Source organism: Lonchura striata, chromosome 8, assembly GCF_050655825.1.
Source record: "Lonchura striata isolate lonStrDom1 chromosome 8, ASM5065582v1, whole genome shotgun sequence".
NCBI lineage: Eukaryota > Metazoa > Chordata > Aves > Passeriformes > Estrildidae > Lonchura > Lonchura striata.
Window position 1 is genome coordinate 2,400,821 of NC_140710.1, and position 22,531 is coordinate 2,423,351.

The following is a 22,531-nucleotide window of genomic DNA, read 5'->3' on the forward strand; positions in this document are numbered from 1 at the left end:
CATCTGCAAATTGCTGTGCAATTTAATAAGGGGTTTTGGTATTTTCAAACTGCACTGCAGCACCTCAGCTTTTATTGCAGTAGAAGCAAAAGTTTTGGCTTTTCAGTCCTGTTAAAGAGATTTGCAGCAGTTTTAGAGCCACAGCAGAGCTGCTGACCCCCAGCAAAGGTGAACAGTGACTGACAGCCACAAACCAGGTTTGTGTCATAAAGCAATTCAGCACCACAACTTCAGTGCTGCCAGGCACGAGTTTAAACTTGACCTGCATTACTTCCTTGTGCTTTTTATCCTGAGAAGGGAGAAAACTTCATGCTGCTTTTGCTAATACAGTATTTTAGCATTAATTCAAAATTTGGTCCTTTATTAGGCATTTCAGGTTTACAAATGGTAACAAAAGTATGACACTGCCAAAGAAAACAAACCAAATCCCATTCCCAACACTCGTCAAAATATCTCTCCTTTAGAACAGTCTTTAGATTGTTTTGTTTAAATAAGCAAAAGGTTTTTCCTGGCTTTCCTTGAGTTGCATCCATCACACACAGGCTCCTCTGCAGTGCTGGCACCTCTCACTGAGCACTCTCAGTCCTGCAGCTGCAGCTTCATTAACTGATTTTCTTCTGCCCTCTATTCTTGGAGTCCCAGAGTATCACAACATTAAAATACACCAAGAAGAGCAGGAAGTGCAGGCAGGAGACCACGGCCACAGCCAGGGGGAACAAGTCTGGCAGGTGCTGGGGGGGAGGCACCGCAGCACTGAGCACTGACAGGACTCCCATCAGGGCCAGGGACAGCAGGAACTGCAACACAAGGAGTGGTGGAACACCTCAGCCAGCCCAGCTGCCACTGCACTGCTGGGTGCTCTCACTCTTCCACACGGCACAAAAAAGAGACAGCCCCCCCTCCTCTGACGCTTCAGTGCTGGGAAAAGCTGCAAGGAAGAGGTAAAGGAATAACATTTGCTTACCAGGCCCCTGACAATCCTGGGAAAGGACTTAAACCAGGACACGTAGCCCCTGAGGGAAAGGGAAAAGGCCTTGAGCTGTAGGTCCTCGGCTGAGGTCTTCTCCAGGATGGAGAAGGAGGCCAGGCACGCGGCCAGGAAGGCGGGCGTGGTGGCGGCGTAGGGCAGCAGCAGCTCGTCCTTCAGCAGCAGGGGCAGCAGGCTGGCGTGGGCAGGGAAAACCAGTAAATACATTTATCCTTGCCACAACTGGGGCACAACAGGGTTTGCAGGGAATCACAGATGGGTTTGCTCATCCTGTTTCCTTTCACTGTCCCGGGGTGCTCCAACCTGGCTTTGGACACTGCCAGGGATCCAGGGGCAGCCACAGCTGCTCTGGGCACCCTGTGCCAGGGCCTGCCCACCCTCCCAGGGAACAATTCCTGCCCAATATCCCACCCATCCCTGCCCTCTGGCAGTGGGAAGCCATTCCCTGTCCTGTCCCCAGCCCCTCTCCAGCTCTGTTAACAGTTTTTCCAACTCACCTGAAAGTTGACACAAGTAGAAACCACGTGGCCATGAAGGGGATTTCATTTATGATTAAGCAGACTGGGCTAGGATGAGAGGAAGAAAAGGAGATATCAGCTTTCCCTAATCAAACAGCACTCCCAGTCCATGTAGGATATCCCCATGGAACAGCAGTGCTGGTGACTGTCCCCACTGCCACCTCTGAAAGGACAGACCAACTGGGCTGCACTTGCACACTCATTCACAAGTGATTTAGAAAAGCAAATGTGAAGAGCTGTTAAAATCTGATCTATTTGTAAGTGAAAGCAGCATGCAGTAAGAAGTTGGGGAAAGATCCAATTTTATCCACAGAAAAATGATTTACTTACACTGACACAAGAAGAATAGATTTTTCATGGACTTGAAAGGAGAACAGGAAAAATGACAAGGCACAGCTGACCTTAGGAGAGAGAGCAGAGATGTGTCAGCCTGTGAGTGCAAAGCAAAGCTCTGCTTTGGTGTCTGCAGGTGCAGGCCCTGCATGGGGGCAAGCAGCTAAACGAGCTGAGTTTTCTAATTAACTGCTGCATTCCCTGCAGTGCAAACCCCAGGCACCCTCACGTACCAAAACCACCTGATTTGGAATTTAATCCAGAATTAGGCACAAAGTTCTTCAGGCAGAGCCTCGCTCCTGCTCAGCTTCCCTGACAAGAGCAAGGAATCACAATATTCCCACACACAGGCACTGGCAAATCCCACTCCTGGTAAGAATTACCCCCATTTTTGACTCAAAATCTTGCTCCTCATCATGACCAGCCAAGAGAAAAAGTAAACAAATTGGTTTTTTAGTCCCCCACCACATAAAAATGTGTAAAACCAATCAGTTCTTGGGATAAACATTAGTTTTAGGTGATGTTGTGATAAAATTAAAAAGAAAAATTATCTGATAACTCTGAAACTTGGACCCAGATCCAGCTAATTTTGATTTCAAGGAGTCATAGCAATGTGCTTCAATTCAATGATGTGACTAAGAGAAGGCAAACATTTTGGAAAATGGGATCATTTTATTTTCAAACCACTCATGAGCTCACAATGTCCATTTGGGGAATTTTTAATGGAATTTTGCAGCCAGTGAAGGAAGAAAAACTGGCACTTTGGAAGCCAAACAAAAAAGAGGAGAAATCCCAATTCTATATGAGGTTTAAATGTGTGTGGAATCTTCCAAAGGCTCTTCAGAGGAAGATAAAAAAAAATACAGAGTTAAATAAAGAAAAATGAGCTTAAGGAACAAGTCTGGGTTTAAAGGCCAGGTCAGAGCCCTGGATTTGAGGAAATAAAACACTTTTTAACCAATTCCTTCAGCATTTGATGGCTCCCACCCTCTGTGCCCTGCACACGTGCTGCTGGCACTGCTGGTTGCCCTCCAGTGCTTGTGGTGGGCACAAAACAAGGAGCAGTGAACAGAAAACACTCACCAAGGCAAATTTAAACCCTCGCAGGGAAGGCTGGACAGTGAGCTTGATACAGGCAGGGAGCAGGCTCAAGAATGTCACAGCAAAACTAAAGGATTGGGGAAGAAAAACAGTTTTAATACATGAGGGACTACAGCCATTAACACTTCACTTTGCAGAGCCAGACCTGAATTCTTGACTAAGTCAAGGAGAACTGCGAGCTCTGACTTTTAAGAGCACTGAAAGATATTTGAATTCTTTGAATTTGCAAATTTAAACTCAGTTTTAATCAAACAGCTTAAATCACTATACAAACAAGCAGGGGATTTTTCAGTCATAAATATTCCCAGTATTTCTCCATCATGACTTGGCAGAAAAATACAGCAGAGGAAAGTGTACGATTCGAGAAAATTTACTCCTCTTGCAAAAAATATTGCAGATAAAAACTACCTAAGGCACTCCAGTTATGTCTCACCTGAGTTTTAGCTGAGTTCGAGGGGATATTACATTCTTTATCTTTATAAGGACACTTAGACTGCACCAAATATTGGCCACTTTATCCTGGAAGGAAATAAAAAGGTAATCAGTGATAATGATATATAATTACACTCATGTTGGTGGGAACAATGGGGCTTGGGAGGTGGGGATTGTTGGGTTTCTACCATGAGAGTGCAAATAACACTTGTCGGAGTACATCACATTCTCAGATGTACTGGGGATGATTGTGCTCCTCAAAAACGAACATTTTCAAGAGACCCAATTAAAACAGGTTCTAAAATAAGTGAGAAACAGCTCTTCAGCACAAGAGACAACAACTTACCCCACAAGAGCATTTTGTGGAGCTAAGGCTGTGAAACTGTCCCTGAGTAAACCCTGGCACATGTGAATCCATTTCCTCCCTACCTGCCCGTGCTCACTGCCCACTAGCACTCACAGAGTTAACCCCCCATAAATCAAGAAGTCTAAAGACATTAGCACTTGTGCTAGGATCACTTTCAAAATTAAATTTGTAACTGCAGCTCTCCTGCTGGTGAAACTCATCCCCAGACAGCTGCTGGAGGCACAGCTGTGTAGACACAACTCCCAGCAGCAACTGAGCCCCCTCGGTCCCCGCTGCCAGCGCCCGGAATCTGCCGGGGATTCCGGGGAACACAGTCCTGGCAGCACCAGCAGCCTCCTCCTCCTCACAGCCAGGCTGAATTTCCAGCCACCAGCAAGTGTTCCCGGGCTGCAAATGGGAACTGGCACACCCTGCCTGCAAATGGGAGCTGCACAGAACCTGTCACACCCCAGGCCAAGTTACTGAGCGCTGCTTACGTGGACAAATTCTCATTTTATCTCCATCAGCATCCAGCAAGTCACTGCCCTGAGCAGCTCAGAAAATATTTGGGCTAATATTAGACTAAAATCCTCCAGCTCTTTCAGACTCATTGGTTATTGTAATTTAAAGATTTTATTTCTAAACTTGGTACTCAATAAAAGGTGTGGTGAGCAAAATGATATTCCTTTATAAATTCGAAATAATTGTCAAGGAGAAGAGTCATTGTTTTTTTTTGGGAGTGTCTTTTTTGGAGACGTTTTTTGTGTTTATTGGGGTTTTTAAAATAAGCTAGCAGAGAATACATTAAGAACACCTCCACTGCCTTTGGTACATCAACAATAACTTTTAGGGGGGAAAAAGTGCCAGTTGAGATATTATTTACATCTGAAAAACATTAAAAGAATAATTAAGATTAATCTAACTACACGAAAATTTGCTTTAATCCTTGTGGACAGCCTGGAAATTCAAAGCTTCATTTTCTGGGTTAAGCTTGAAATTGAGAAACTGTTGTAAAGACTCATGGCCCAATTAAAACTGCAGCAACTCCTTGAGACCTTGGACATGGGAACCCCTTCTTTCCTCCCAAATTCCTGTAGCCATTCTGCAAATGAGGAATGGAATAACTGGATTAAGGCTCGGCACCTTTAGCATGGGCATGCTCACACCATAAGCAAAACCAAAATCAGAAGTGGCCTAAAGCTTTTGGAAAATATTGTAGAAACTGCACAAGGTGAGTCAAAAAGGAAGTTCTAGGCTATCTATCTAAAACATCATTTAAAAATAATTAAAAAAAAATAATTAATCCCATTGAAAAGAGGGGAGCAGAACCCAAGAGGCCAAAGCTGTCGACTTTCAAGGTTACATCTTCTGACACTGTCAATTACTATGGAATCTATTTCAATGGAAAAATGTATGGATTGAAGTATGGGTTTGATGATGGGATAAGTGTTGTCTCCTGGTATAATATCCTGGAAGATGCCAGCTGAGCTGAGGTTAAACACTGGATTAAATAACTGGCAAGAAACGACTGCTGAAGAAGCCATCTCGAGTTACTCGCCCTGCACTGTGTCTCCCCCATGAAATCCTAAAGGTCAGCCTGAAGGTTTCTCCAGGGATCTAAGAATACAGGACAGGGCAGTGGGTGGGAGAAGAAAACATGCATGCCTCAAACAAGCCTCTGTCAATGGGAAAGAGTCTTCTGAGTACTTGCATGATTTGTTCCACGTCGGTGCCGAACGGGAGCCAGCAGGCAGCGAAGGACACCAGCACTGTCCCTGCCAGTTTGGCCAGCAGCACCAACCTGTAACAGGACAGCACATCAGCAGTGCTGGGCACAAACCCTGCCACGCTCACCCTGCAGGACAGGAACACAGCACACAGCACCTCCCACTGAAATGACCCAGGAATGCCCGTGTGCGGACAAGGACAAGCCCATTCCCCACGCCAGGCTGATTCCTGAGGAAGATCAAACACCTCAAACCCACTTACCCCTTTCCTTTCAGTCCTTTCTTGAAGCACTTTCCCAGCAAATAGCAAAAAAAGGGCAGGGAATGGTAGAGTTCCATTTGTTTATAATTTAAGGCCAAGCAAAATGCCACAGAGCCCAGGAGGTCCCAGTCATGGGACAAACAAAGGACAGCCCACAGGGCCAAGCCAAGGCTCACTGAGTTGTATATGGTTTTTTATGTCAAGGACAAGACACACATCTCACTTCTGGAGGGCAGCAATTAATGCCTTGAGGGAAAGCAGAAATAGCTTGTAAAATGAGTTTTGTCAAGTTAGTCTTAAGAACACATTGCCAGTTGTGACTATGTAGCCCCCAAAGATAAAAAAAAATACATCCATTGAAAGCGTAATTTTTATATTCCAAAGTTTGATTCAGAGCTTGCCCAGGCAAATCTGAGGGCAAATTCTGTGTGTGTTAATTACACATGTAATTACACATGCATTCAGCCAACCCAGCTTTTGGTGGCACTGACAGTTCTCTGCAACAAGCAACATTTTGTTCTTGTTATTTTCATGGGTAGTGATAAAGCTCTCACAAGCTTTCCCTTCCAGCTCCCACAAGATACGTGCAGAATATTCAAATATGTCAGTGTTTAAATTCTGTATAATTTCCTTCAAAAACTTCTGAAGGGTTTGTGATTCTGTTACACACACAAGGCACACTCATCCATGACCAGTTCCCTGACTGCTAATCCTGCTCAAACAATAAGCAATAGTTGCTAAAACAATATTACTGCCTTGTGACTTTGAAAGAGCTTCCCAGGCTCAGGAGATTTTGAAGAGCCCAAGCTACACTTACTATTAAACTACAATAAAGTTTTGTAATTTTTGTAAACTGTAACAGAAGCTTTGGTTTTTACTTGTTTTTTGAAAAGCTTAGAAAAACCAGTAAACACAGAATCCCAGACTGATTTGAATTGGAAGGGACCTTAAAGCCCATCCAGTGCCATCCCCTGCCATGGCAGGGACACCTTCCACTGTCCCAGAGTGCCCCAGCCTGTCCTTGGGCACTGCCAGGGATCCAGGGGCAGCCTCAGCTGCTCTGGGCACCTGTGGCAGGGCCTGCCCACCCTCCCAGGGAGGAATTTCTCCCTAATATCCAATCCAAACCCACCCTCTGGCAATGGGAAGCCATTCCCTCCTGTCCTGTCACTCCATCCCTTGTAACCAGTCCCTCGTATTTCTTGTATTGTCAGAAATGTCACAATATTTTGTTTTCCCTCTGTCAGCCTAAGCAGCTGTGACAACACATCCAGCTTGCCCACGGAGCTCTCAGCCCACTCACATTTCCCACTCCACATCACCAGGTGTATTTGACACCTCATTGATTTCACATCAGCAAACTCACACCGAGAGGCCCTGATCGTGCAGAGGTGCAGCAGCTCAGAGACACCAATCCCTGCCCTGCTGGAGCTGCTCAGAGGGTGGCATTGTCACATCAGAGTGGCAAGGCTGGCACAGAGATCTGCAGGAAATCCATGCCTCACAGCAGCTGCTGCACCTCCAGCACGGGGTGAGCTGACAGCACTGGGCTGCTCCTGTACAAAACCAGTATAAAAGCAGATTGTTATTAATAAAGAGCCCCTGTGAAGGTGCCACCAGCCAGCCCTGAACTCACCTCCCTGAGCTGTGCAGCCAAGGCAGAAGGGGAGGCTTTACAGAGCTGAATGTTCCACACAGCTCCACCTGCCACTGCTCTGCCATCCTAGGAAGATCTAAGGGGATTCCCTCTGCACACACAAATCACAGGAGCACAGCCCATCACTCTCCTCCCTGTCACAACCCCACTGATGCTGCCTGCAGTGAAGTGACTGACAGGGAGATGAGCTGGTGGCATGGGAAGAATGATATTCATGTTGGGATTGATTTGTGCCAATATCAATAATTTTTATCTCCAATATGTTTCAGACTTGCAGCTTCCTTTGATATCTCTGTTTGGGGTGGGCAGAACCCCCCAGATGACCCAAAGCCACCCCATGCTCAGTTAACAAGTGCTAAGGGGCAGTAATTCCATAAACAGGAATTCATTTCCCTGCAGAACAAGGATACTGGAAGTGCCCATGGTCAATAAGGATGAGGCCTGGGTAAAGCAGGATGCAGAGAGCACTGGAAACCTGGCAAGAAGGATCAAAAAACAGGGGAAAAATAATTAGTCCAAGATTAGACATTAGACAGAGAAACTTCTCCCTGCTCCAGTACAAAAATGTGCCCCTCCATGGTGCGTCCTATATGTAGGAATCTTATTCTCTACAAGTTATCATCTGTCAGGAATATTTTGATGAATAAACAAGAATGAAGATTTGCCATAAATTCGAAAATATTGAATATTGCCTGCCCTTTAAAACAGCTTAAAGACCAGCTACACCTATCTTAAACCGCTCCAAAAATCAGGAGACTTGTTATCCCAAAATCTATTGTAAGGAGTGTTCAAGATAAAGCAGTTCCCAAATCCCCCCCTGCCACACCACAAATCTTTTCTTGTTTTGTTTTTTTTTTCTTAATTGAGTAATAAATTCATAGAAAATCTTGTTATTAAAAGCATTAAAAGAATTGTTGTAAGATAAAATAAAGGCTTTTCTAATGTTATGAGCTATAGTGGTTGTCATCAGTTTTACATGGAAGCCATCAGGGTGTTCTTGGTGTTAATTAACTCAGTGCTGCACTTCTGCTCTGTATTAACAGAGTTTTCTTTGTTTAATTTACACACACCAGATACTTGCCTTTTTTTTAGCAGATGTTTCTTTCAAGGAAAAACAATATAAAATAACTGCAGGGATATAAACCAGCAAATCAGCAACAAACACTGAAAAATAAAGATTAACTTTCCATTAGAATTCTCCCACAAGGAGAAGGCAAGGAAAAAACACAGGCAAATAAACATCAAAATATCAGAAATAAACTGGGCAGATCCACTTCAAAGGACAAAAAGAACCAGGTCTACAGAATTTGATCTTGTTAATGTTTCTAAGGCTCATTTCTGATGTCCCAAAGCTGCTGCTTCCACGTGTTCAGCTGTCCTGGCTCCTGGCACAGCCTCAGTCGCTCTCTAGTTCCTCACATGCCACAGGCAGGGCAGGCATTCGGGAATGCCCCAAAGAAATCAGCCCTGCCTGCACCCAGGTTGTGGGACAGGACTGAGAGGCTGGGGCACAGTGAAGAAAGTCCAGATTATCCCAGTCTCTGTGTGAATTACCAGCGATGGGGATAAAGAGACTGAAAGCAGGGATTTGGCTTTGATCACCTGCCTGCAGCAACATTTGTGAGAGGCAACAAGAAAACAGAGCCAGCAGGTTCTCCTGCCCAGGGTATGTCCAGCAGGTGAATTCTTCTTGAGTTGTCTTAAAAACTCAATAAAAACCTCAGATTATTTCTACAAACCACTTTCAGCAAATGTGCAGTACCTCCAAGAAGAAATGGAGATGTTTAAATATTTCAGTTATCCAGGGATGAATTGTTTTGCCAGCTTAAGCCACAACTAAACAAATATAACCAAGGTGTTAGCAAAACAAATACACTGATGCTTAAAATAAAGCTGCCATTGACCACCCTGAATTATTTTAATGCACTCTTCTAATGGCCCCTGTTAAAAGTGTTTATCAGCTCTCCAGATCCATCAGTGTTGTGTCAAGTGAGTTGATTTCAAAATTAATAAAGACCATTTCAAGGGTAATTAAATACTAGTGATTTTTATTTTTTTTCAATTCAATCAATTACCAGAGAGCAGACTGAGAGGTTTGTGAAGTACAGAAAAGCTATTGATGAACAACAAATTCTGCTGTTGCAATCAGAAAGCATTTTGTGTTAGAAAAAGCAAAAGACATTTCAAATGAAAGGAAATAGTAACAAGAAACGAGTTCATTGGCCACATTGCTGTTCTACTGCTGCAGCTACTAAATTATGGTACAAATTTTCTTCTGCATTTGTTTGCACTTCAAAATAATCAAACGGTGGAAGACAAATTTAGAATACAAGTAGTAAAATCAATTTTAATTTTTTTTTTTCACAGTAAAAAACCCAAATATTTCTGCCTTTGAGATCAGCTCCTTAAGATCTCTGATACCTCCAGAGATTAAGTCAGGAAAAGCCAGGCTACATGTAACATAATTTGACAATAAAAACCAATTATGCTAAATATAAAAGACTATTTATCAGAATAGAAGGGAAAACAAGAATAATTTTCAAAATTAAAAAGTGGGTCTATGCTACAAAGAGCAGCTGTGTTTTAGAGATTTTAATTAATTAATTGGGTTGAAAACTTGTTTCTGTATTTTATATTTATAGCTTCATAAATGATGGCAGAAAAGGAAATAATGCACAAATTTGGCTCAGAAATGGACCTGCAAAGCCATCCAGTTAAAAACCTGAGAATAAAGCAGTAAAGACAGAGAAGCTGCATATTAAACACGCTGAATTAGTAAGCAAGACAAATGTGCAGGATGATCCCAAGGAAATATAACCTTCCTACCTGTTGTACGCATAAATAACTTATGGGGCTGACTCTCATAGCCCCGAGATGTGTGCAGGGCAACCCAATCAGGATTTATTAACTTTGCACTGTAAAACAAAGTACAGACACATCAAAATGCAGACAGTTCTCATTTCCCTTTACACTCCTTGCAGCAATAAAGATGACACAGACAGGAGCAGATTCCAAGAATTAAGATGAATGAGAAAAAATATCTCAAGAGCAATAGTGATCAATGAAAGCTTTTCCTCACCACTAGATCAGTTTACACTATAGACTGTTTCACAATTAAAAAAAATAACCTTTGGAAACAGTAAAAATGGAATACAATATTTATTAGGACAAGATAACCACCTCCAGTCTGGTTCCTGGACTTTAAAAAAAAACAATTGTAAATACCTTTCATGCTTAAGTATTAAATATAAACCATTTACAGTTCACATAGATGCCCCACATAGCTGTGCCTGTGCACTTTAACCTACATTCTTATTCCATAAGTCTCATTCCAACAGCAGCAAAGCCCTTGTGGAAAAAGTATTCCAATAACAGAATTCTATTTACATGATATCTACTCATCAAATGTCGCTTGGGCTCTGCACACACAAGAGCTTTCCCAGGCAATGCCCCCTGTTCCTACAGCACTGGGCATCCCAGATCCAGCAGTGGCTTGTAGAGAAAACTGAATATCCAGAAAGAAAAATGTAACCAAGGATTTCAAACACTGGACTTACATGTAAGCACACACAAAACTGTGATAGGCAGTGAGAGGTGGGTAATCGAGGCCCCAGTACTGCAAGTTGTTGTCACTTGTATTGAAGTACCTACAAAAAAAAAAAAATTAATTTAAAGACTACATTTCCAGCTTAGTTTTGACCCAAGGAAAAGACTGAATAGTAAATACATTCCAAATCCAAAATAGAAGGTGGCAGCATCTATACCTGCCTAATTTTACTGCACATTAAATAAGTCCCAAGCAACAAAATAACAGCAAAAGTGATGCAGAGTTCACATATTTGTGGTTGAAAAAAAGCTGCTAAAGCTCACTTCAGTGGAGAGAAAAACTCCTGGTTCTACCTCCAAACCCAGGCAGACCATGTGAAAGGAAGGAAAAGGATTTTCCCATTTGGGATTATGTTGTGTCAGGATCTCTATGGCAGCAGTCAAAATGAACTCAGCTCTCCCAGGTGAGATCTGGTTTGTCCAAGGAGAAGCTCCAGCAACGAGGAGCAGCCCCTTCCCACCTCCCAGTGAATTCTGGCTGTGCCCACTGCCACGGGGCAGGCTCCTGCCTCTTCCACTTCCTCTCTTCAAATGCAGCCAATTTTTGACACTTATAATAGTAAATTATATTTCTTCAATTCTTTATGAGCTGCCTGAAGTGTCTTCTGAACAGATGATAAATCACATTTCTTTGAGTTGCATCTCTGCCTCTTATCCTACAATTCAAGATTGCTCCTGCCAAAGCAGTGCAGATTCTTTATGCAGAATGTCACAGTTTGCAACTTTCAGGGAATTTGCCACTTTTGGGGGTTTTTCATTTTACCTTCCATAATGTTTTCAATTAAAAAAAGAAAAACAACCTTTATATACCCAGTAATATTTAGTAAGGAAGCTTGCAGAGTTTTAATGAGCAATAGAATAAAAAAAGAAGTTCCTAAAGGACTTTACAGAATAATATAAACCAGAAATATTTAAATTCTAGAATGCAATCCCTTGCACATCAGCCAAGATGTGCTGTTCCAAACACCCACTTTGCTGTATTAGAGATTCAATTCCCAGAGCAGACCCAACCCAAAAAAACCTTTCAATTATAAATATAAAATTACATCAATTACAAAACCAGAGAGCAAACAGAAGCCCCAGGTGCCCACCTGGCAGCCCCTCAGCTAAACCCAGCCTGCAGCAGTGTCTGATCTGGCCCCTGGGAATGCCTGGGAATATTGGCTACTATAACTCCTAATTTTAAGGAAATACAGTTCAGTGTAGCAGAGTGGATCAAAGCTGCCAACTCCATTATTATGTAACACCTCTTATCCCAACTCTGGCACAGTAGGGTTTGGATATCAGGAAAAAAAAAGGACAAAAATGAGAATATAGGAACAACAAGATGATCTGAGGTCACTACACAGACTAATCTGCAGAGTTCACATGTATTTACAGAATACAAGTGTATTAATTTTCTATTTTGTCAAATGAGTCTGTTCCCCAGCAGACAGCCAGGGAAAAATTACACCATACACCCAAAACACTGCTGTCTTTGCCAGAAGATGAACTGGAATTCCAATATATTCCAATTTGAGTTGTAGCACATATATGGATTAAATTTTTACTCTAAAGAATATTAGGAATAATGCAAAATTAAATATTTAGAATAATTCTCCTCCTGTTTTATATTATCTGTACAAATGAAGCTGGCTACACTGGAATCTAGATCCCAGAATTCCCACATTTAGAAATCTCATGGATCATGGAAGCAAACAATGAACTCAGAGGTGTAAAATACAAACAGGATTCCCTCCCATTCTCCCTTTGTAAGCACCACCTACCACTGCCTGATGGGTAAGTTGTAGGTGATTTCTTGCCAGTGCCTCTGAGCCTCGTAGTCTCCATACATGGGTGGTTTTCCTGCCCCTAAAAAGAGAAGACACAGCATTCAGGACATTATTTAGTTTATAGATTGCTTTCCCCAGTTATGTATTGCATATTAATTACTAATTTTATTCTCCATATCTCTGTATTGAGAGCAAATAGAGATCTCATCATGCAGTCTAATAGAGAGAAAAAAAAAGTTATGTGTTCTTTTGGCTTTCTGGAGATTTCTGCAATAAGCATTTATCAAGATACTCTGCTGTGAAGAACTGCTTCCTCATCTGACAAAAAAAAATCATTTCCAAGTGCAGATGAAAAATGTGGTACTTTCCCTGAACTAGGAAAATGGACATGTTACAGTGATTCTGTGGGAACTGCTGCACTCCCATGGTGTGATAATTGTCAATATTCTCACTTGTTTCAGCCATGTCATGATACCTCACTATTAATATCATTATAATACTAATATTAGCTATTTTCATGGAAAAGAAAGCTTTTACAATGCAAATAATTCAGACGTCAAATCTCCCCTCGATGGAAGCCTAAGTGTGGTAATGGCAGCATGCAAAGCATCTTCCCAGAGTTTATTTACTTCTATTAACCTGATCATTGAGAACAGAAACTGGACTGATTGTGCTCCCAGTGAAATATTGACATGAGCCAGACAGAGATTTAAGAGGTTCTTTAAAATATAGGAAAGCTATCTCTGGTTTTACCCATGATCTATGTTTGTGGGAATCCCACGAGCTCAGCAATGTGTAATTCATTCCCAGAAAGTGCAAAGGAACTCTTATCTCTGCTCATTTCTTCCTGGGGGGTGGAGAGCAGAGCACCTCCACTCTCACACATTCAGATTAAAGTTTCCCAAATAAGTGAGATCACTGGAGTTTCACCAGTGTCAAGTCTGTAGCTGTAAGTCCAGTGGAACAAAGAATCTGCCACTGGATTATTGAAATAGATATTACCCAAATTTTAGAGTGTTTCTGTATCAATTTCTCAATCTCAAGGGGAAAAAAGGATGAAAAAAATTCATTGCCTTCAGAATGATCAAAAATTCTTAATTCAAAGGTTTGATTATTAAAAGCCAATTACTGATTTGTTAGTTTGACAATGCACGTTTAGCTTCCATCTACAGAAAGCATCAAGCACACAGACAAACTAAGTTAAAAATTAATAAAACTGGAATATTTTATTTTAAAATGCTCACAAATACCTTCAAAGTAGTGATCTTATTCCGTTTTATTGTTAACCTGGGAATATAATTTTTTAAGGGTTTGAAGCTGCCTCTCAATACCTGTATTCAGCAGGAGTTTGGGCATGCATTAAAAAATCATGCATTAACCTATGAAACCAAATTTTTCCTCAGTAATTCCCCAGGGCCAGGTCATCACTAATGGTAACTTTTCAAAACCAGGTATTAGTTTCTGCTTTTTAATTGAATTCCAGAAGCAGATCCAAAGGCAAGCTGATGGCAAGGAACAGGCTGGGAATGAGACAGAGATCCAAGGGTGCACAGTAAATGAGGGTGGAATTAAAAGTTTATTATATCTGCAGGAAGTCAAAGAGAAAAAAATAATCCCAGTGGATTTATGTGTTTGACAGCTCTGACACTGGGATTTGTCTTTTTACAGCCAGCCAATGCTCAAAGTTAAGCATTAATAATTTGCTGAACTGGATCAGATTCAGCTTTTCCTATTCCAAAATCAGTTATATCAGCTGGGGAGGAAATGAGATTTAAAAATTGTTATTTTAGCTCAGGCTTTATTTTAGACTCTCTTCCATAATCTTGATTGGTTTGAAATTAAATCAACTTACAAAAATCTAGTTAGCAACAGAATTCTAAATAAATCCTCTGCACTGCAAGAGAGATTCAGTGTATGCCTGAAGACAGGGTGTTTGCTGCCTAGAAATGGGTAAAAACCTCAGTTACCTACAGATCTCTAAGAAATGGCATTTTGAGAAAGCAAACTCAAACCAAAACAATTGGAAATGCAGTTCAGATTCAAGCAAACTCTTCAAGTAAATGAAACCCAGAATTACCAGTTTAAAATCACCAAAATGCTCCCGAGCAGCTCCAGCTACTGAGGAGAGGAGGCCTCCCTTTGCCTCAAAAAAACAGAGTAGAATTTAACTTGTGATTCTTTGGGCTGATGAAGATTGAAAGCATAGGTTCATTTTTAATTTTTTTTTTTTTTTTTTTTTTTTTTATTTGCAGAGAGCAAACCTTGTGCCAGCTCATTCCAAGTGTGAGAATGGAACTGGGAGGCTTGGAAAGGAACTTGCTAATTCTTTGCAAGGCTTCTCACATGAGGAGGAGAAAAACTCATCCATTACCAGAATGTAGCTCTGGCTCCTGCTGTAAACAAGCTTAAGGAGGTACAGCTACAAGGCAGAGTCATTGTTCACTCCATGTCACCTCTGCACTGTCTTCATTAGCACCAGCATTAGCCAAATATAAGCTAAATAAAAATATAAATAATAAGGTTATATCTGCTACAGGATTTTAAAGACAATATGAGGTAAATGTACAAGTGGACTGCAATATTCTGCAAATAAAGGCACAGAGGAAAACAGGCAGATATTGACCTAAAACATTAATGAACATCAGCACCACCCAAAAAAAAAAGTTATGGTGTTTTTTTCCAGCATTCTGCTCTACACTGTGATGTTAATCTTCAAAGAATAAGAAAAAGGAATTCTCAGGGAAATCAAGAGGAACTAAAATATAACAACAGCTGAAATAACACATCTCTTCCTATGTATGATTTTATATAAACACCAATAAAAGAAATAAGCAATAAATAGAATTGCTTTGCATTTCCCCCAAGCCCCATAAGCCGTGTCCCTGGGGCTGCTGCAGCCTGTGCAGGTGCCTTACCTGAGTAGGAGCCCAGGGACACAGCCCAGCGCACGGTGAGCGCCAGCAGCACCGTCAGCGTCATCAGGCTCCACTTCTCCATGGCTGGGACACTCCAGGAGCTGGGGACACAGAGGAGCACTGCTAGAGCACAGCCCCACTCTGTGCCAGCCATCGCTGCTGAACACCCCCACACTGACACCTCACTGCATGGTAAAAGCACTCCAGGAGCTGGGGACACAGAGGAGCACTGCTAGAGCACAGCCCCACTCTGTGCCAGCCATCAGTGCTGAACACCCCCACACTGACACCTCACTGCATGGTAAAAGCACTCCAGGAGCTGGGGACACAGAGGAGCACTGCTAGAGCACAGCCCCACTCTGTGCCAGCCATCGCTGCTGAACACCCCCACACTGACACCTCACTGCACGGTAAAAGCTTCAAAAGCGACTCCGTGCCCCAGTGTTACGTTAATGCCACTTCTTTCTTCAGTTAAGAGCGCCACAGCCAGATTATGCAAAGTGCACATCTGCTGGTTTAAACAAAATAAAAGTTATTTCAAAGTTAATTGGTGTCAGGAGATATTATTCGCCATCCTTCCACCCCCAAAAAGCAACAGGGCTGATGTCCCATCAAGCTTATTGCACCACTGTAAGGATCCAGTAAAAGAAATTTTGCCAGGTCTGACAAATTGAAGGCTGTGTGCATGAAACAGGAAACTTATTATGTTGCCCTATGCAAAAAAAAAAAAAAAAATCTAAAAAATATTATTAAACAACTAACTATGGAATATGCAAACTTCAACCCAAAGAATTGGAAAAAATTTAGTCTGAACTAGGAAAAATGTGAGGAAGAAACTACTTCAGTCTTGAAGAGTACAACTGCCAGTTGCAGACAAGGCTTAATTTGATTTAAGTCAGTTTAATATACTTACTACTGACCAAAACCAAAAATCCCATACAACAGAAGCACTCAGCTGCTGTTTCAGTTATAGATAAACAACATCTAAGGCATATTTAGGTTATTCTTCTCCAACTCCACCCATATTTATTTACTACTCACAGAAAGGTGTGACCCAACACCACCACCAAGGGGAAAAAGAAGTTAATTAATAATATAAATCTGTGGCAGCAGATCTCCATCTATAGGTAGGAAGGTGAACACTGATATTTGCATGTTTTCACCTGTGCCTAAGCCACAGGGAAGCACTTTTATCTAAAATAAAAGATACATCTATCCTTCTCTCTATCTTGCAACATTAATTAATTATGCCTGCTTAATTATTACATAGCACCAGCCTCACCTATAGACCCCCTCATCTCTGTTTCATTTATTTACTTTTGTCATTCCCTACATGCACAACAATTGTTTTCTGGGATATTGAGTTTCCTTCTCTGCTCTCAAAAGCGGCCCTTAAAGTATTCTTTCCTACTTATTTTTCACCTTTAATAATTACCCCATGCTACCTATAACAAAAAGCCATGCTTTTATTAAATTCTAAAGCACAGAACTCTTAATTCTTGGTATCCTGTGAGCAACAATGTTAGGAATAATTCTTAGGGAATGATAATGCTGGTTTGGTCAATCCCAAACTTTTCACCTTCCCCTGGATGTGCAACACCTGATCAGGTGATCTCAAGATCCCAGCTGTAAGCATGAGGTGAAAATCACAGCTAAAAAAAACCCAAAAAACCCTACTATCCTTCCACACTGCCTACAATGACAATTCAGATACATAACACCAGTACAAACCACCCAGCCCTTGCCCAAGGAAGCTGACAGAACTCAGCTATAGATGCACAGCCCTGAATAAAACTTCTCTTAAAATGCTTCATTTCAGCAGCTGAAAAACGCACACACAGAATGAAGAATTCCATTTGTCGACGCAATACCTGTGTACAACCCTGCTGTTTCCCTAATCCTTGTCAGGAGGCACCTTTATTCCTCATCTCACCCCTCGCCCTGCCAGGGCCTCCTCAGAGCCCCAGGGCGGGCTGGCGCTGCGGGGCTTGCCCCGGGGCCGAGCTGCCCTCAGCCCCCTCAGCCTTTCAGCCCCCTCGACCCGCTCTCCCTCAGCGCCCTCAGCCTTTCAGCCCCCTCAGTCTCTTCCTCACCTCCCTCTGCCTTTCGGCCCCGTCAGCCCTCAGCCCCCTCAGCCCCCTCACCGCCCTCACCCTCGTCACCCCACAGCCCCTCAGCCCCCTGCCCGTCCTCAGCGCCCTCACCCTCATCATCGCACAGCCCCCTCACCTCCCCGCAGCCGCTCTCAGCCCCTTCCCCTCCCCGGGCTCCCCTCAGCCCGGCTCCCCTCAGCCCGGCCCGGCTCCCCTCAGCCCGGTTCCCCCCAGCCCGGCCCGGTTCCCCTCAGCCCGGTTTCCCTCAGCCCGGACCTGCTCCCCTCAGCCCGGTTCCCCCCAGCCCGGTTCCCCTCAGCCCGGCTCCCCTCAGCCCGGCCCGGTTCCCCTCAGCCCGGTTCCCCCCAGCCCGGACCGGTTCCCCTCAGCCCGGACCTGCTCCCCTCAGCCCGGTTCCCCCCAGCCCGGCTCCCCTCAGCCCGGCCCGGTTTCCCTCGGCCCGGTTCCCCTCAGCCCGGACCTGCTCCCCTCAGCCCGGTTCCCCCCAGCCCGGTTCCCCTCAGCCCGGCCCAGCTCCCCTCAGCCCGGTTCCCTCCAGCCCGGCCCGCGCCGCCCGCGGCTCTCACCGGGCTCGGGCCGGCGCGCGCTTCCGCCTGCGCGGCGCCTTCCGGGCGGGCTGTGCGCGTGCGCGGGGCGGGAAGCGGCAGCGCCTCAGGGACGCTCCGCCATGGGCGGGGCCGGGCCGGGCGGGCTGCGCTCGGCTCCGGGAGGAGGGGATGCTCCAGCAGCACCTCAGAGCCCTGTCCAGTGTCTAATGGGGCTCCGGGAGAGATGGAGAGACCATGGACAAGTGACAGGGGAGGGGTTCCCGCTGCCAGAGGGCAGGGATGGATGGGATGTTGGGGAGGAATTCCTGGCTGGGAGGGTGGGCAGGCCCTGGCACGGGTGCCCAGAGAAGCCGCGGCTGTCCCTGGATCCCTGGCATTGCCCAAGGCCAGGTTGGATGGAGTTTGGAGCACCTGGGACAGTGGAAGGTGTCCCTGCCCATGGCGAGGGTGGCACTGGATGGGCTTTAAGGCCCTTTCCTGTGGGAACCCCGGGTTTGTTCTGGGGTCTCATGTGGTGGTAAAGTCTCTCCTCCAACCCGTGCTTCCAAAGAAAAACTCTGCAGCCTCTTGTTGTTCGGTCTCAAGGCAGTTTATTGCAAGTTATCTACAAGATTTTCTTCTGGAGCTGCTGTGGTTTGCTCACAGCTCAGGCAGAGGCACACACACACCCTGACATCCTCTCTGACCCCGACTGCTTCTCTCCCCACCCTGGGCTGCTGCTATCTTTTATATGATATATTATGTGTTCCATGTTTACAGTTTTTCCCCAATACCCACTACCCATATTACAAGGTGCTTTTCTACTCTAAACCAATCCATAAGTGCCAGCATCACCAAGGACATGGAGGCAAGGAAGAAGAAGAACAGGATCAGCCCACTTTCCTCCATCTTAGAACTCTGACCCCCATGTACAAAGTAAAAACCCCCCTGGACAGGTGCTAAAACCCCCCTGTACAATACTAAAAAAATTTCCCCTCTGTTTTGTAACTACTTTTACTATCCTATCTAACCCTTTGTGACTTCTTGTTCCACCTTTAAAGTTGGTAACTCATTCCATGGCTCAAACCCAAAATCACAGCTGTGTCCAGCTGCCTGCCAGGGTCTCAAATGCTTCTGACCAAGGCCTGGAACCTCCAAAAATGTTTGAGGGACATTTTGAGTTCCAACACTTTCTAACCTAAACCAGTCTGGGATTCATGGTTTTCTACCATGCCAGCTAGCTGGGGAGCAGCTCCTCAGCCCTTACAGCTTGGAGATGATATTTGGGAACAAAGCTCAGGATCCCAGGCTGGGTCGGGCTGGAAGGGACCCCAGTGGAGACATCTGGTGCCACCTCCCCACTCAGGCAGGGCCATCCCTGAGCACTGGGTTGTGTCCAGACAGCCTTGAGTATCTCCAGTGAGGAAGACTCTGGAATCTCTCTGTGATGCTCCATAGGCCTCACTTTTAAACCTTTCAGTCTTTTTTCATTCTCTTTAACATCTTGATGAAGTCTAGAGCATAACAAAAATCAGAGAATCACAAGATGGGTTGAAAGAGACCTCAAAGGTCATCTCATTCCTGGGGCAGAGACACCTTCCACTATCCCAGCTTGATCCAAGCCCCATCCAACCTGGTCTTTTCTTCTGGTTGTGTTTCTGACTGAGGTCAGGCCATGAAACTGAATAGAAAACTGGTTATTCTTAAAGCTAACACCATGTACTGAGGGTTTCATGGCCACACCTGCCCGGCGAGCTGGCAGCAGTGCTCTCCTTGGACTGGAATCCCAGGGCTGAAAGCTGTGATGGATTTAAACAAATGTGGTCAAGAAATGTCTGATCACTTACAACAGAAACATTAAAATAAACAGAGATTACTGCAAATCAAAGTGGTTTTTTTTTTCAGATGTGCAGATAATTTTTTAAATATATAAGCACTATAAATGTAATATTTCATAACACCAGAGATTGCTTTTTTTCCTTGATAGTTTGCCAATGCAAGATGCTGATTTCCACTATCCCAACCATTTTTGAGTGCGAATTCTTTGGACATCCTGGTCCCTCTTACACCTGCCATAATTTCAGCCACTTGTGCTGTTGCCTCATGTGGGATGGTGTGAAGAGACTGAAAGCTTTCTTAAACAGATAAAGGTAGAAATCACACCTGTCTGCTGGCTTGCCAAGGTGTTTGGAGCCATAATCCTGTGGAAAACAGCAGATTACACCCATCAAATTTTACACACTTTGCCTAATCTGACACGCTCAATAATTTATATTCCTGCTGGGTAAAGTGCGTCCATTTCAGGATGTCTGGAAACGACAAGTCTGTAAAATGAGGATAATCCTACAAATTCATCAATTACGAACTAATTTAGAGTTACATCTCCTGAACCCACAGCGCCTGGAGCTGCTTTATGGCACTGAAACAAGTGAATTCCCAGCCTAAGCCTGCGGGAGAATCACCAGGGCAGATTCCTATTTCAAACCTCCTTCTTCTCCTTTTACTCTCCCCTCCAGGATTTTCCATGCCCGGAATTCCCCAAAGAACAAGGCCGGGGAGCGCTGATAACTCAGTCAGCCCCGAGTCCGCGCTCGTTGCCTGAGGACTATTACCAAAAAAAAAAAAAAAAAAAGAGTTTTTTAAATTTTTTTTTTTTATTTCTTGGAGATTATTGCTAATTCCGTGCTGGAGCTGGGATGGGCGAGCAGGAGCCCACGGCCGCACATTCAAGTGCATTATTTCAATTAGCCGAGCGCTCTTTGTTGCAAGGTGAAATCATTCACTCCCCGGGAAAGCTTTTTTATTGAATGCTTTCTAAATACTCGCATCGGGCGCGTCGCCTGGAATTGAGTCTCTGTCACTTGTGTTTCTGCGGTGACTTTGACCAGATCAATGACTGGAAAAGGCATTCAGGACACATTGATACGGCGGGGTAGGAGACGAGCGGGGTTTGGTGCTCAGGAGTACAGAGAAGCCGATAATGAGCAGATAAACGGCTTTTCTTAACCCTTGGCGTTCTCGGGAGCCTTCGGAGCTCCGCTGCCTCCTCTCCTCCACCCCGGCTCTATGACTTGATGGCAGCCGAGCGGTGGCAAGGCAAAAATCCATCAATTTGGGATGAAATGCTGCCAGAATAATGAGAAAGTCTTTCCTAGGGCGGGCGGGGGTGAAGAACCTGCGGTCATAAAAAGTTCCAGCTCAGCCAGAATTTCGCTCTGTGCTGCCGGAGCGAGCGGGGGAACAAACTCTGGAGGCGTTTGCAATTGCAGATTCCCAATCTGCAGATTCCCAGATTATCCCGACCCCAGGACATGGCCCTGGATTTAGCGGGCACAGAGCCGCGCTGCGAGCCCCGCTCTGAGCTCTCAGCAGCCTCGGCTTTTTCTCATTCTCCTTTACCGAGCAAAACCAGGAGTAAACGTGACAGAAAACACAACCTGAGCCCGCAGGGAGATGGATTTAATTTTATTTTTCCCCATTAAATATTGGCACTTAATAAAGTCATTACAAATTACTGAGGGTTTGGGGTTTTCTCTTGAATTCTTGCCATTTTTTGGCGCTGGGAGACACGGAGTTTCCCTCGTCCGACCCGGGGATCCCAGCCCTGGGGAAGCTCCGAGTCCTCGGTAAAGCAGAGCGGGACATTCCGTCCTTTCCTGGACAGGAGAGGTCGGGCGGTTTTCGTGTGTCCCGGCTTTTCCCATTTCGCTGAAGCTCAAGAAAACCGGGATTTTATCGCACTTGGAGTTCAAGGACGCTCCCTCTCACATTTTGCCGTCTTGAATAAAGTCGCGCGGTTCCCGCTTCCTCACCTTGCTTACCAAATCCCGGATTAATAAAGTTTACTTAGTTATTTAAATAGATTAAATGTCACATTTTAAATGGAAGGGGAAGGTTCTACCTTCCTGACCTATTTTTCATTTCTGATTTAGAAAAAGGCAAGATTAGCATGGATATTGCATTTTCAAGGACCTCGCCACTATTAAATAGACTGTTAAGTGCATTTTATGGCTGAAGAGTCTGTTCCCAGTTCAGTCTGGAAGACGTGCTAAGTTCATCTCTACCTGCTACATTGAACATTCACTGACTAAAATACTTCCTGTGGATGTAATACCTATGCTCTGTACCTTTTAAGTACATAACGCTTAATGTTTTAGGACTGGTAACACGTAATTCAAGAAAAGCCCCCGGAATTGAAGTGTTGCCTCTCAAGAGAACTGTCTGGCGGCTGTT

General features: G+C 44.2%; 1 protein-coding gene across 3 annotated transcripts; it reads right to left on the reverse strand.

Moving 5' to 3' along the window:
• Window positions 1–332: 332 nt before the first annotated feature.
• Window positions 333–18,403, reverse strand: ALG6 (ALG6 alpha-1,3-glucosyltransferase). 3 transcript variants are annotated; one of them, XM_021537932.4, is made up of 15 exons: window positions 18,338–18,403; window positions 15,658–15,758; window positions 12,737–12,821; window positions 10,922–11,011; window positions 10,191–10,279; window positions 8,446–8,528; window positions 7,775–7,839; window positions 5,708–5,893; window positions 5,384–5,519; window positions 3,374–3,459; window positions 2,923–3,007; window positions 1,837–1,907; window positions 1,486–1,554; window positions 965–1,163; window positions 333–797 (listed from the first exon to the last, which is right to left on the reverse strand). In XM_021537932.4, the coding sequence occupies exons 2-15, from the start codon at window positions 15,737–15,739 to the stop codon at window positions 603–605; spliced, it is 1,521 nt and encodes a 506-aa protein (XP_021393607.1). In that variant the 5' UTR covers window positions 15,740–15,758; window positions 18,338–18,403; the 3' UTR covers window positions 333–602. The 3 variants fall into 3 exon arrangements, with proteins under 3 accessions (XP_021393607.1, XP_085442270.1, XP_085442271.1); XM_085586144.1 differs by lacking the exon at window positions 18,338–18,403 and adding an exon at window positions 17,529–17,665; XM_085586145.1 differs by lacking the exon at window positions 18,338–18,403 and adding an exon at window positions 17,493–17,517.
• Window positions 18,404–22,531: the final 4,128 nt, after the last annotated feature.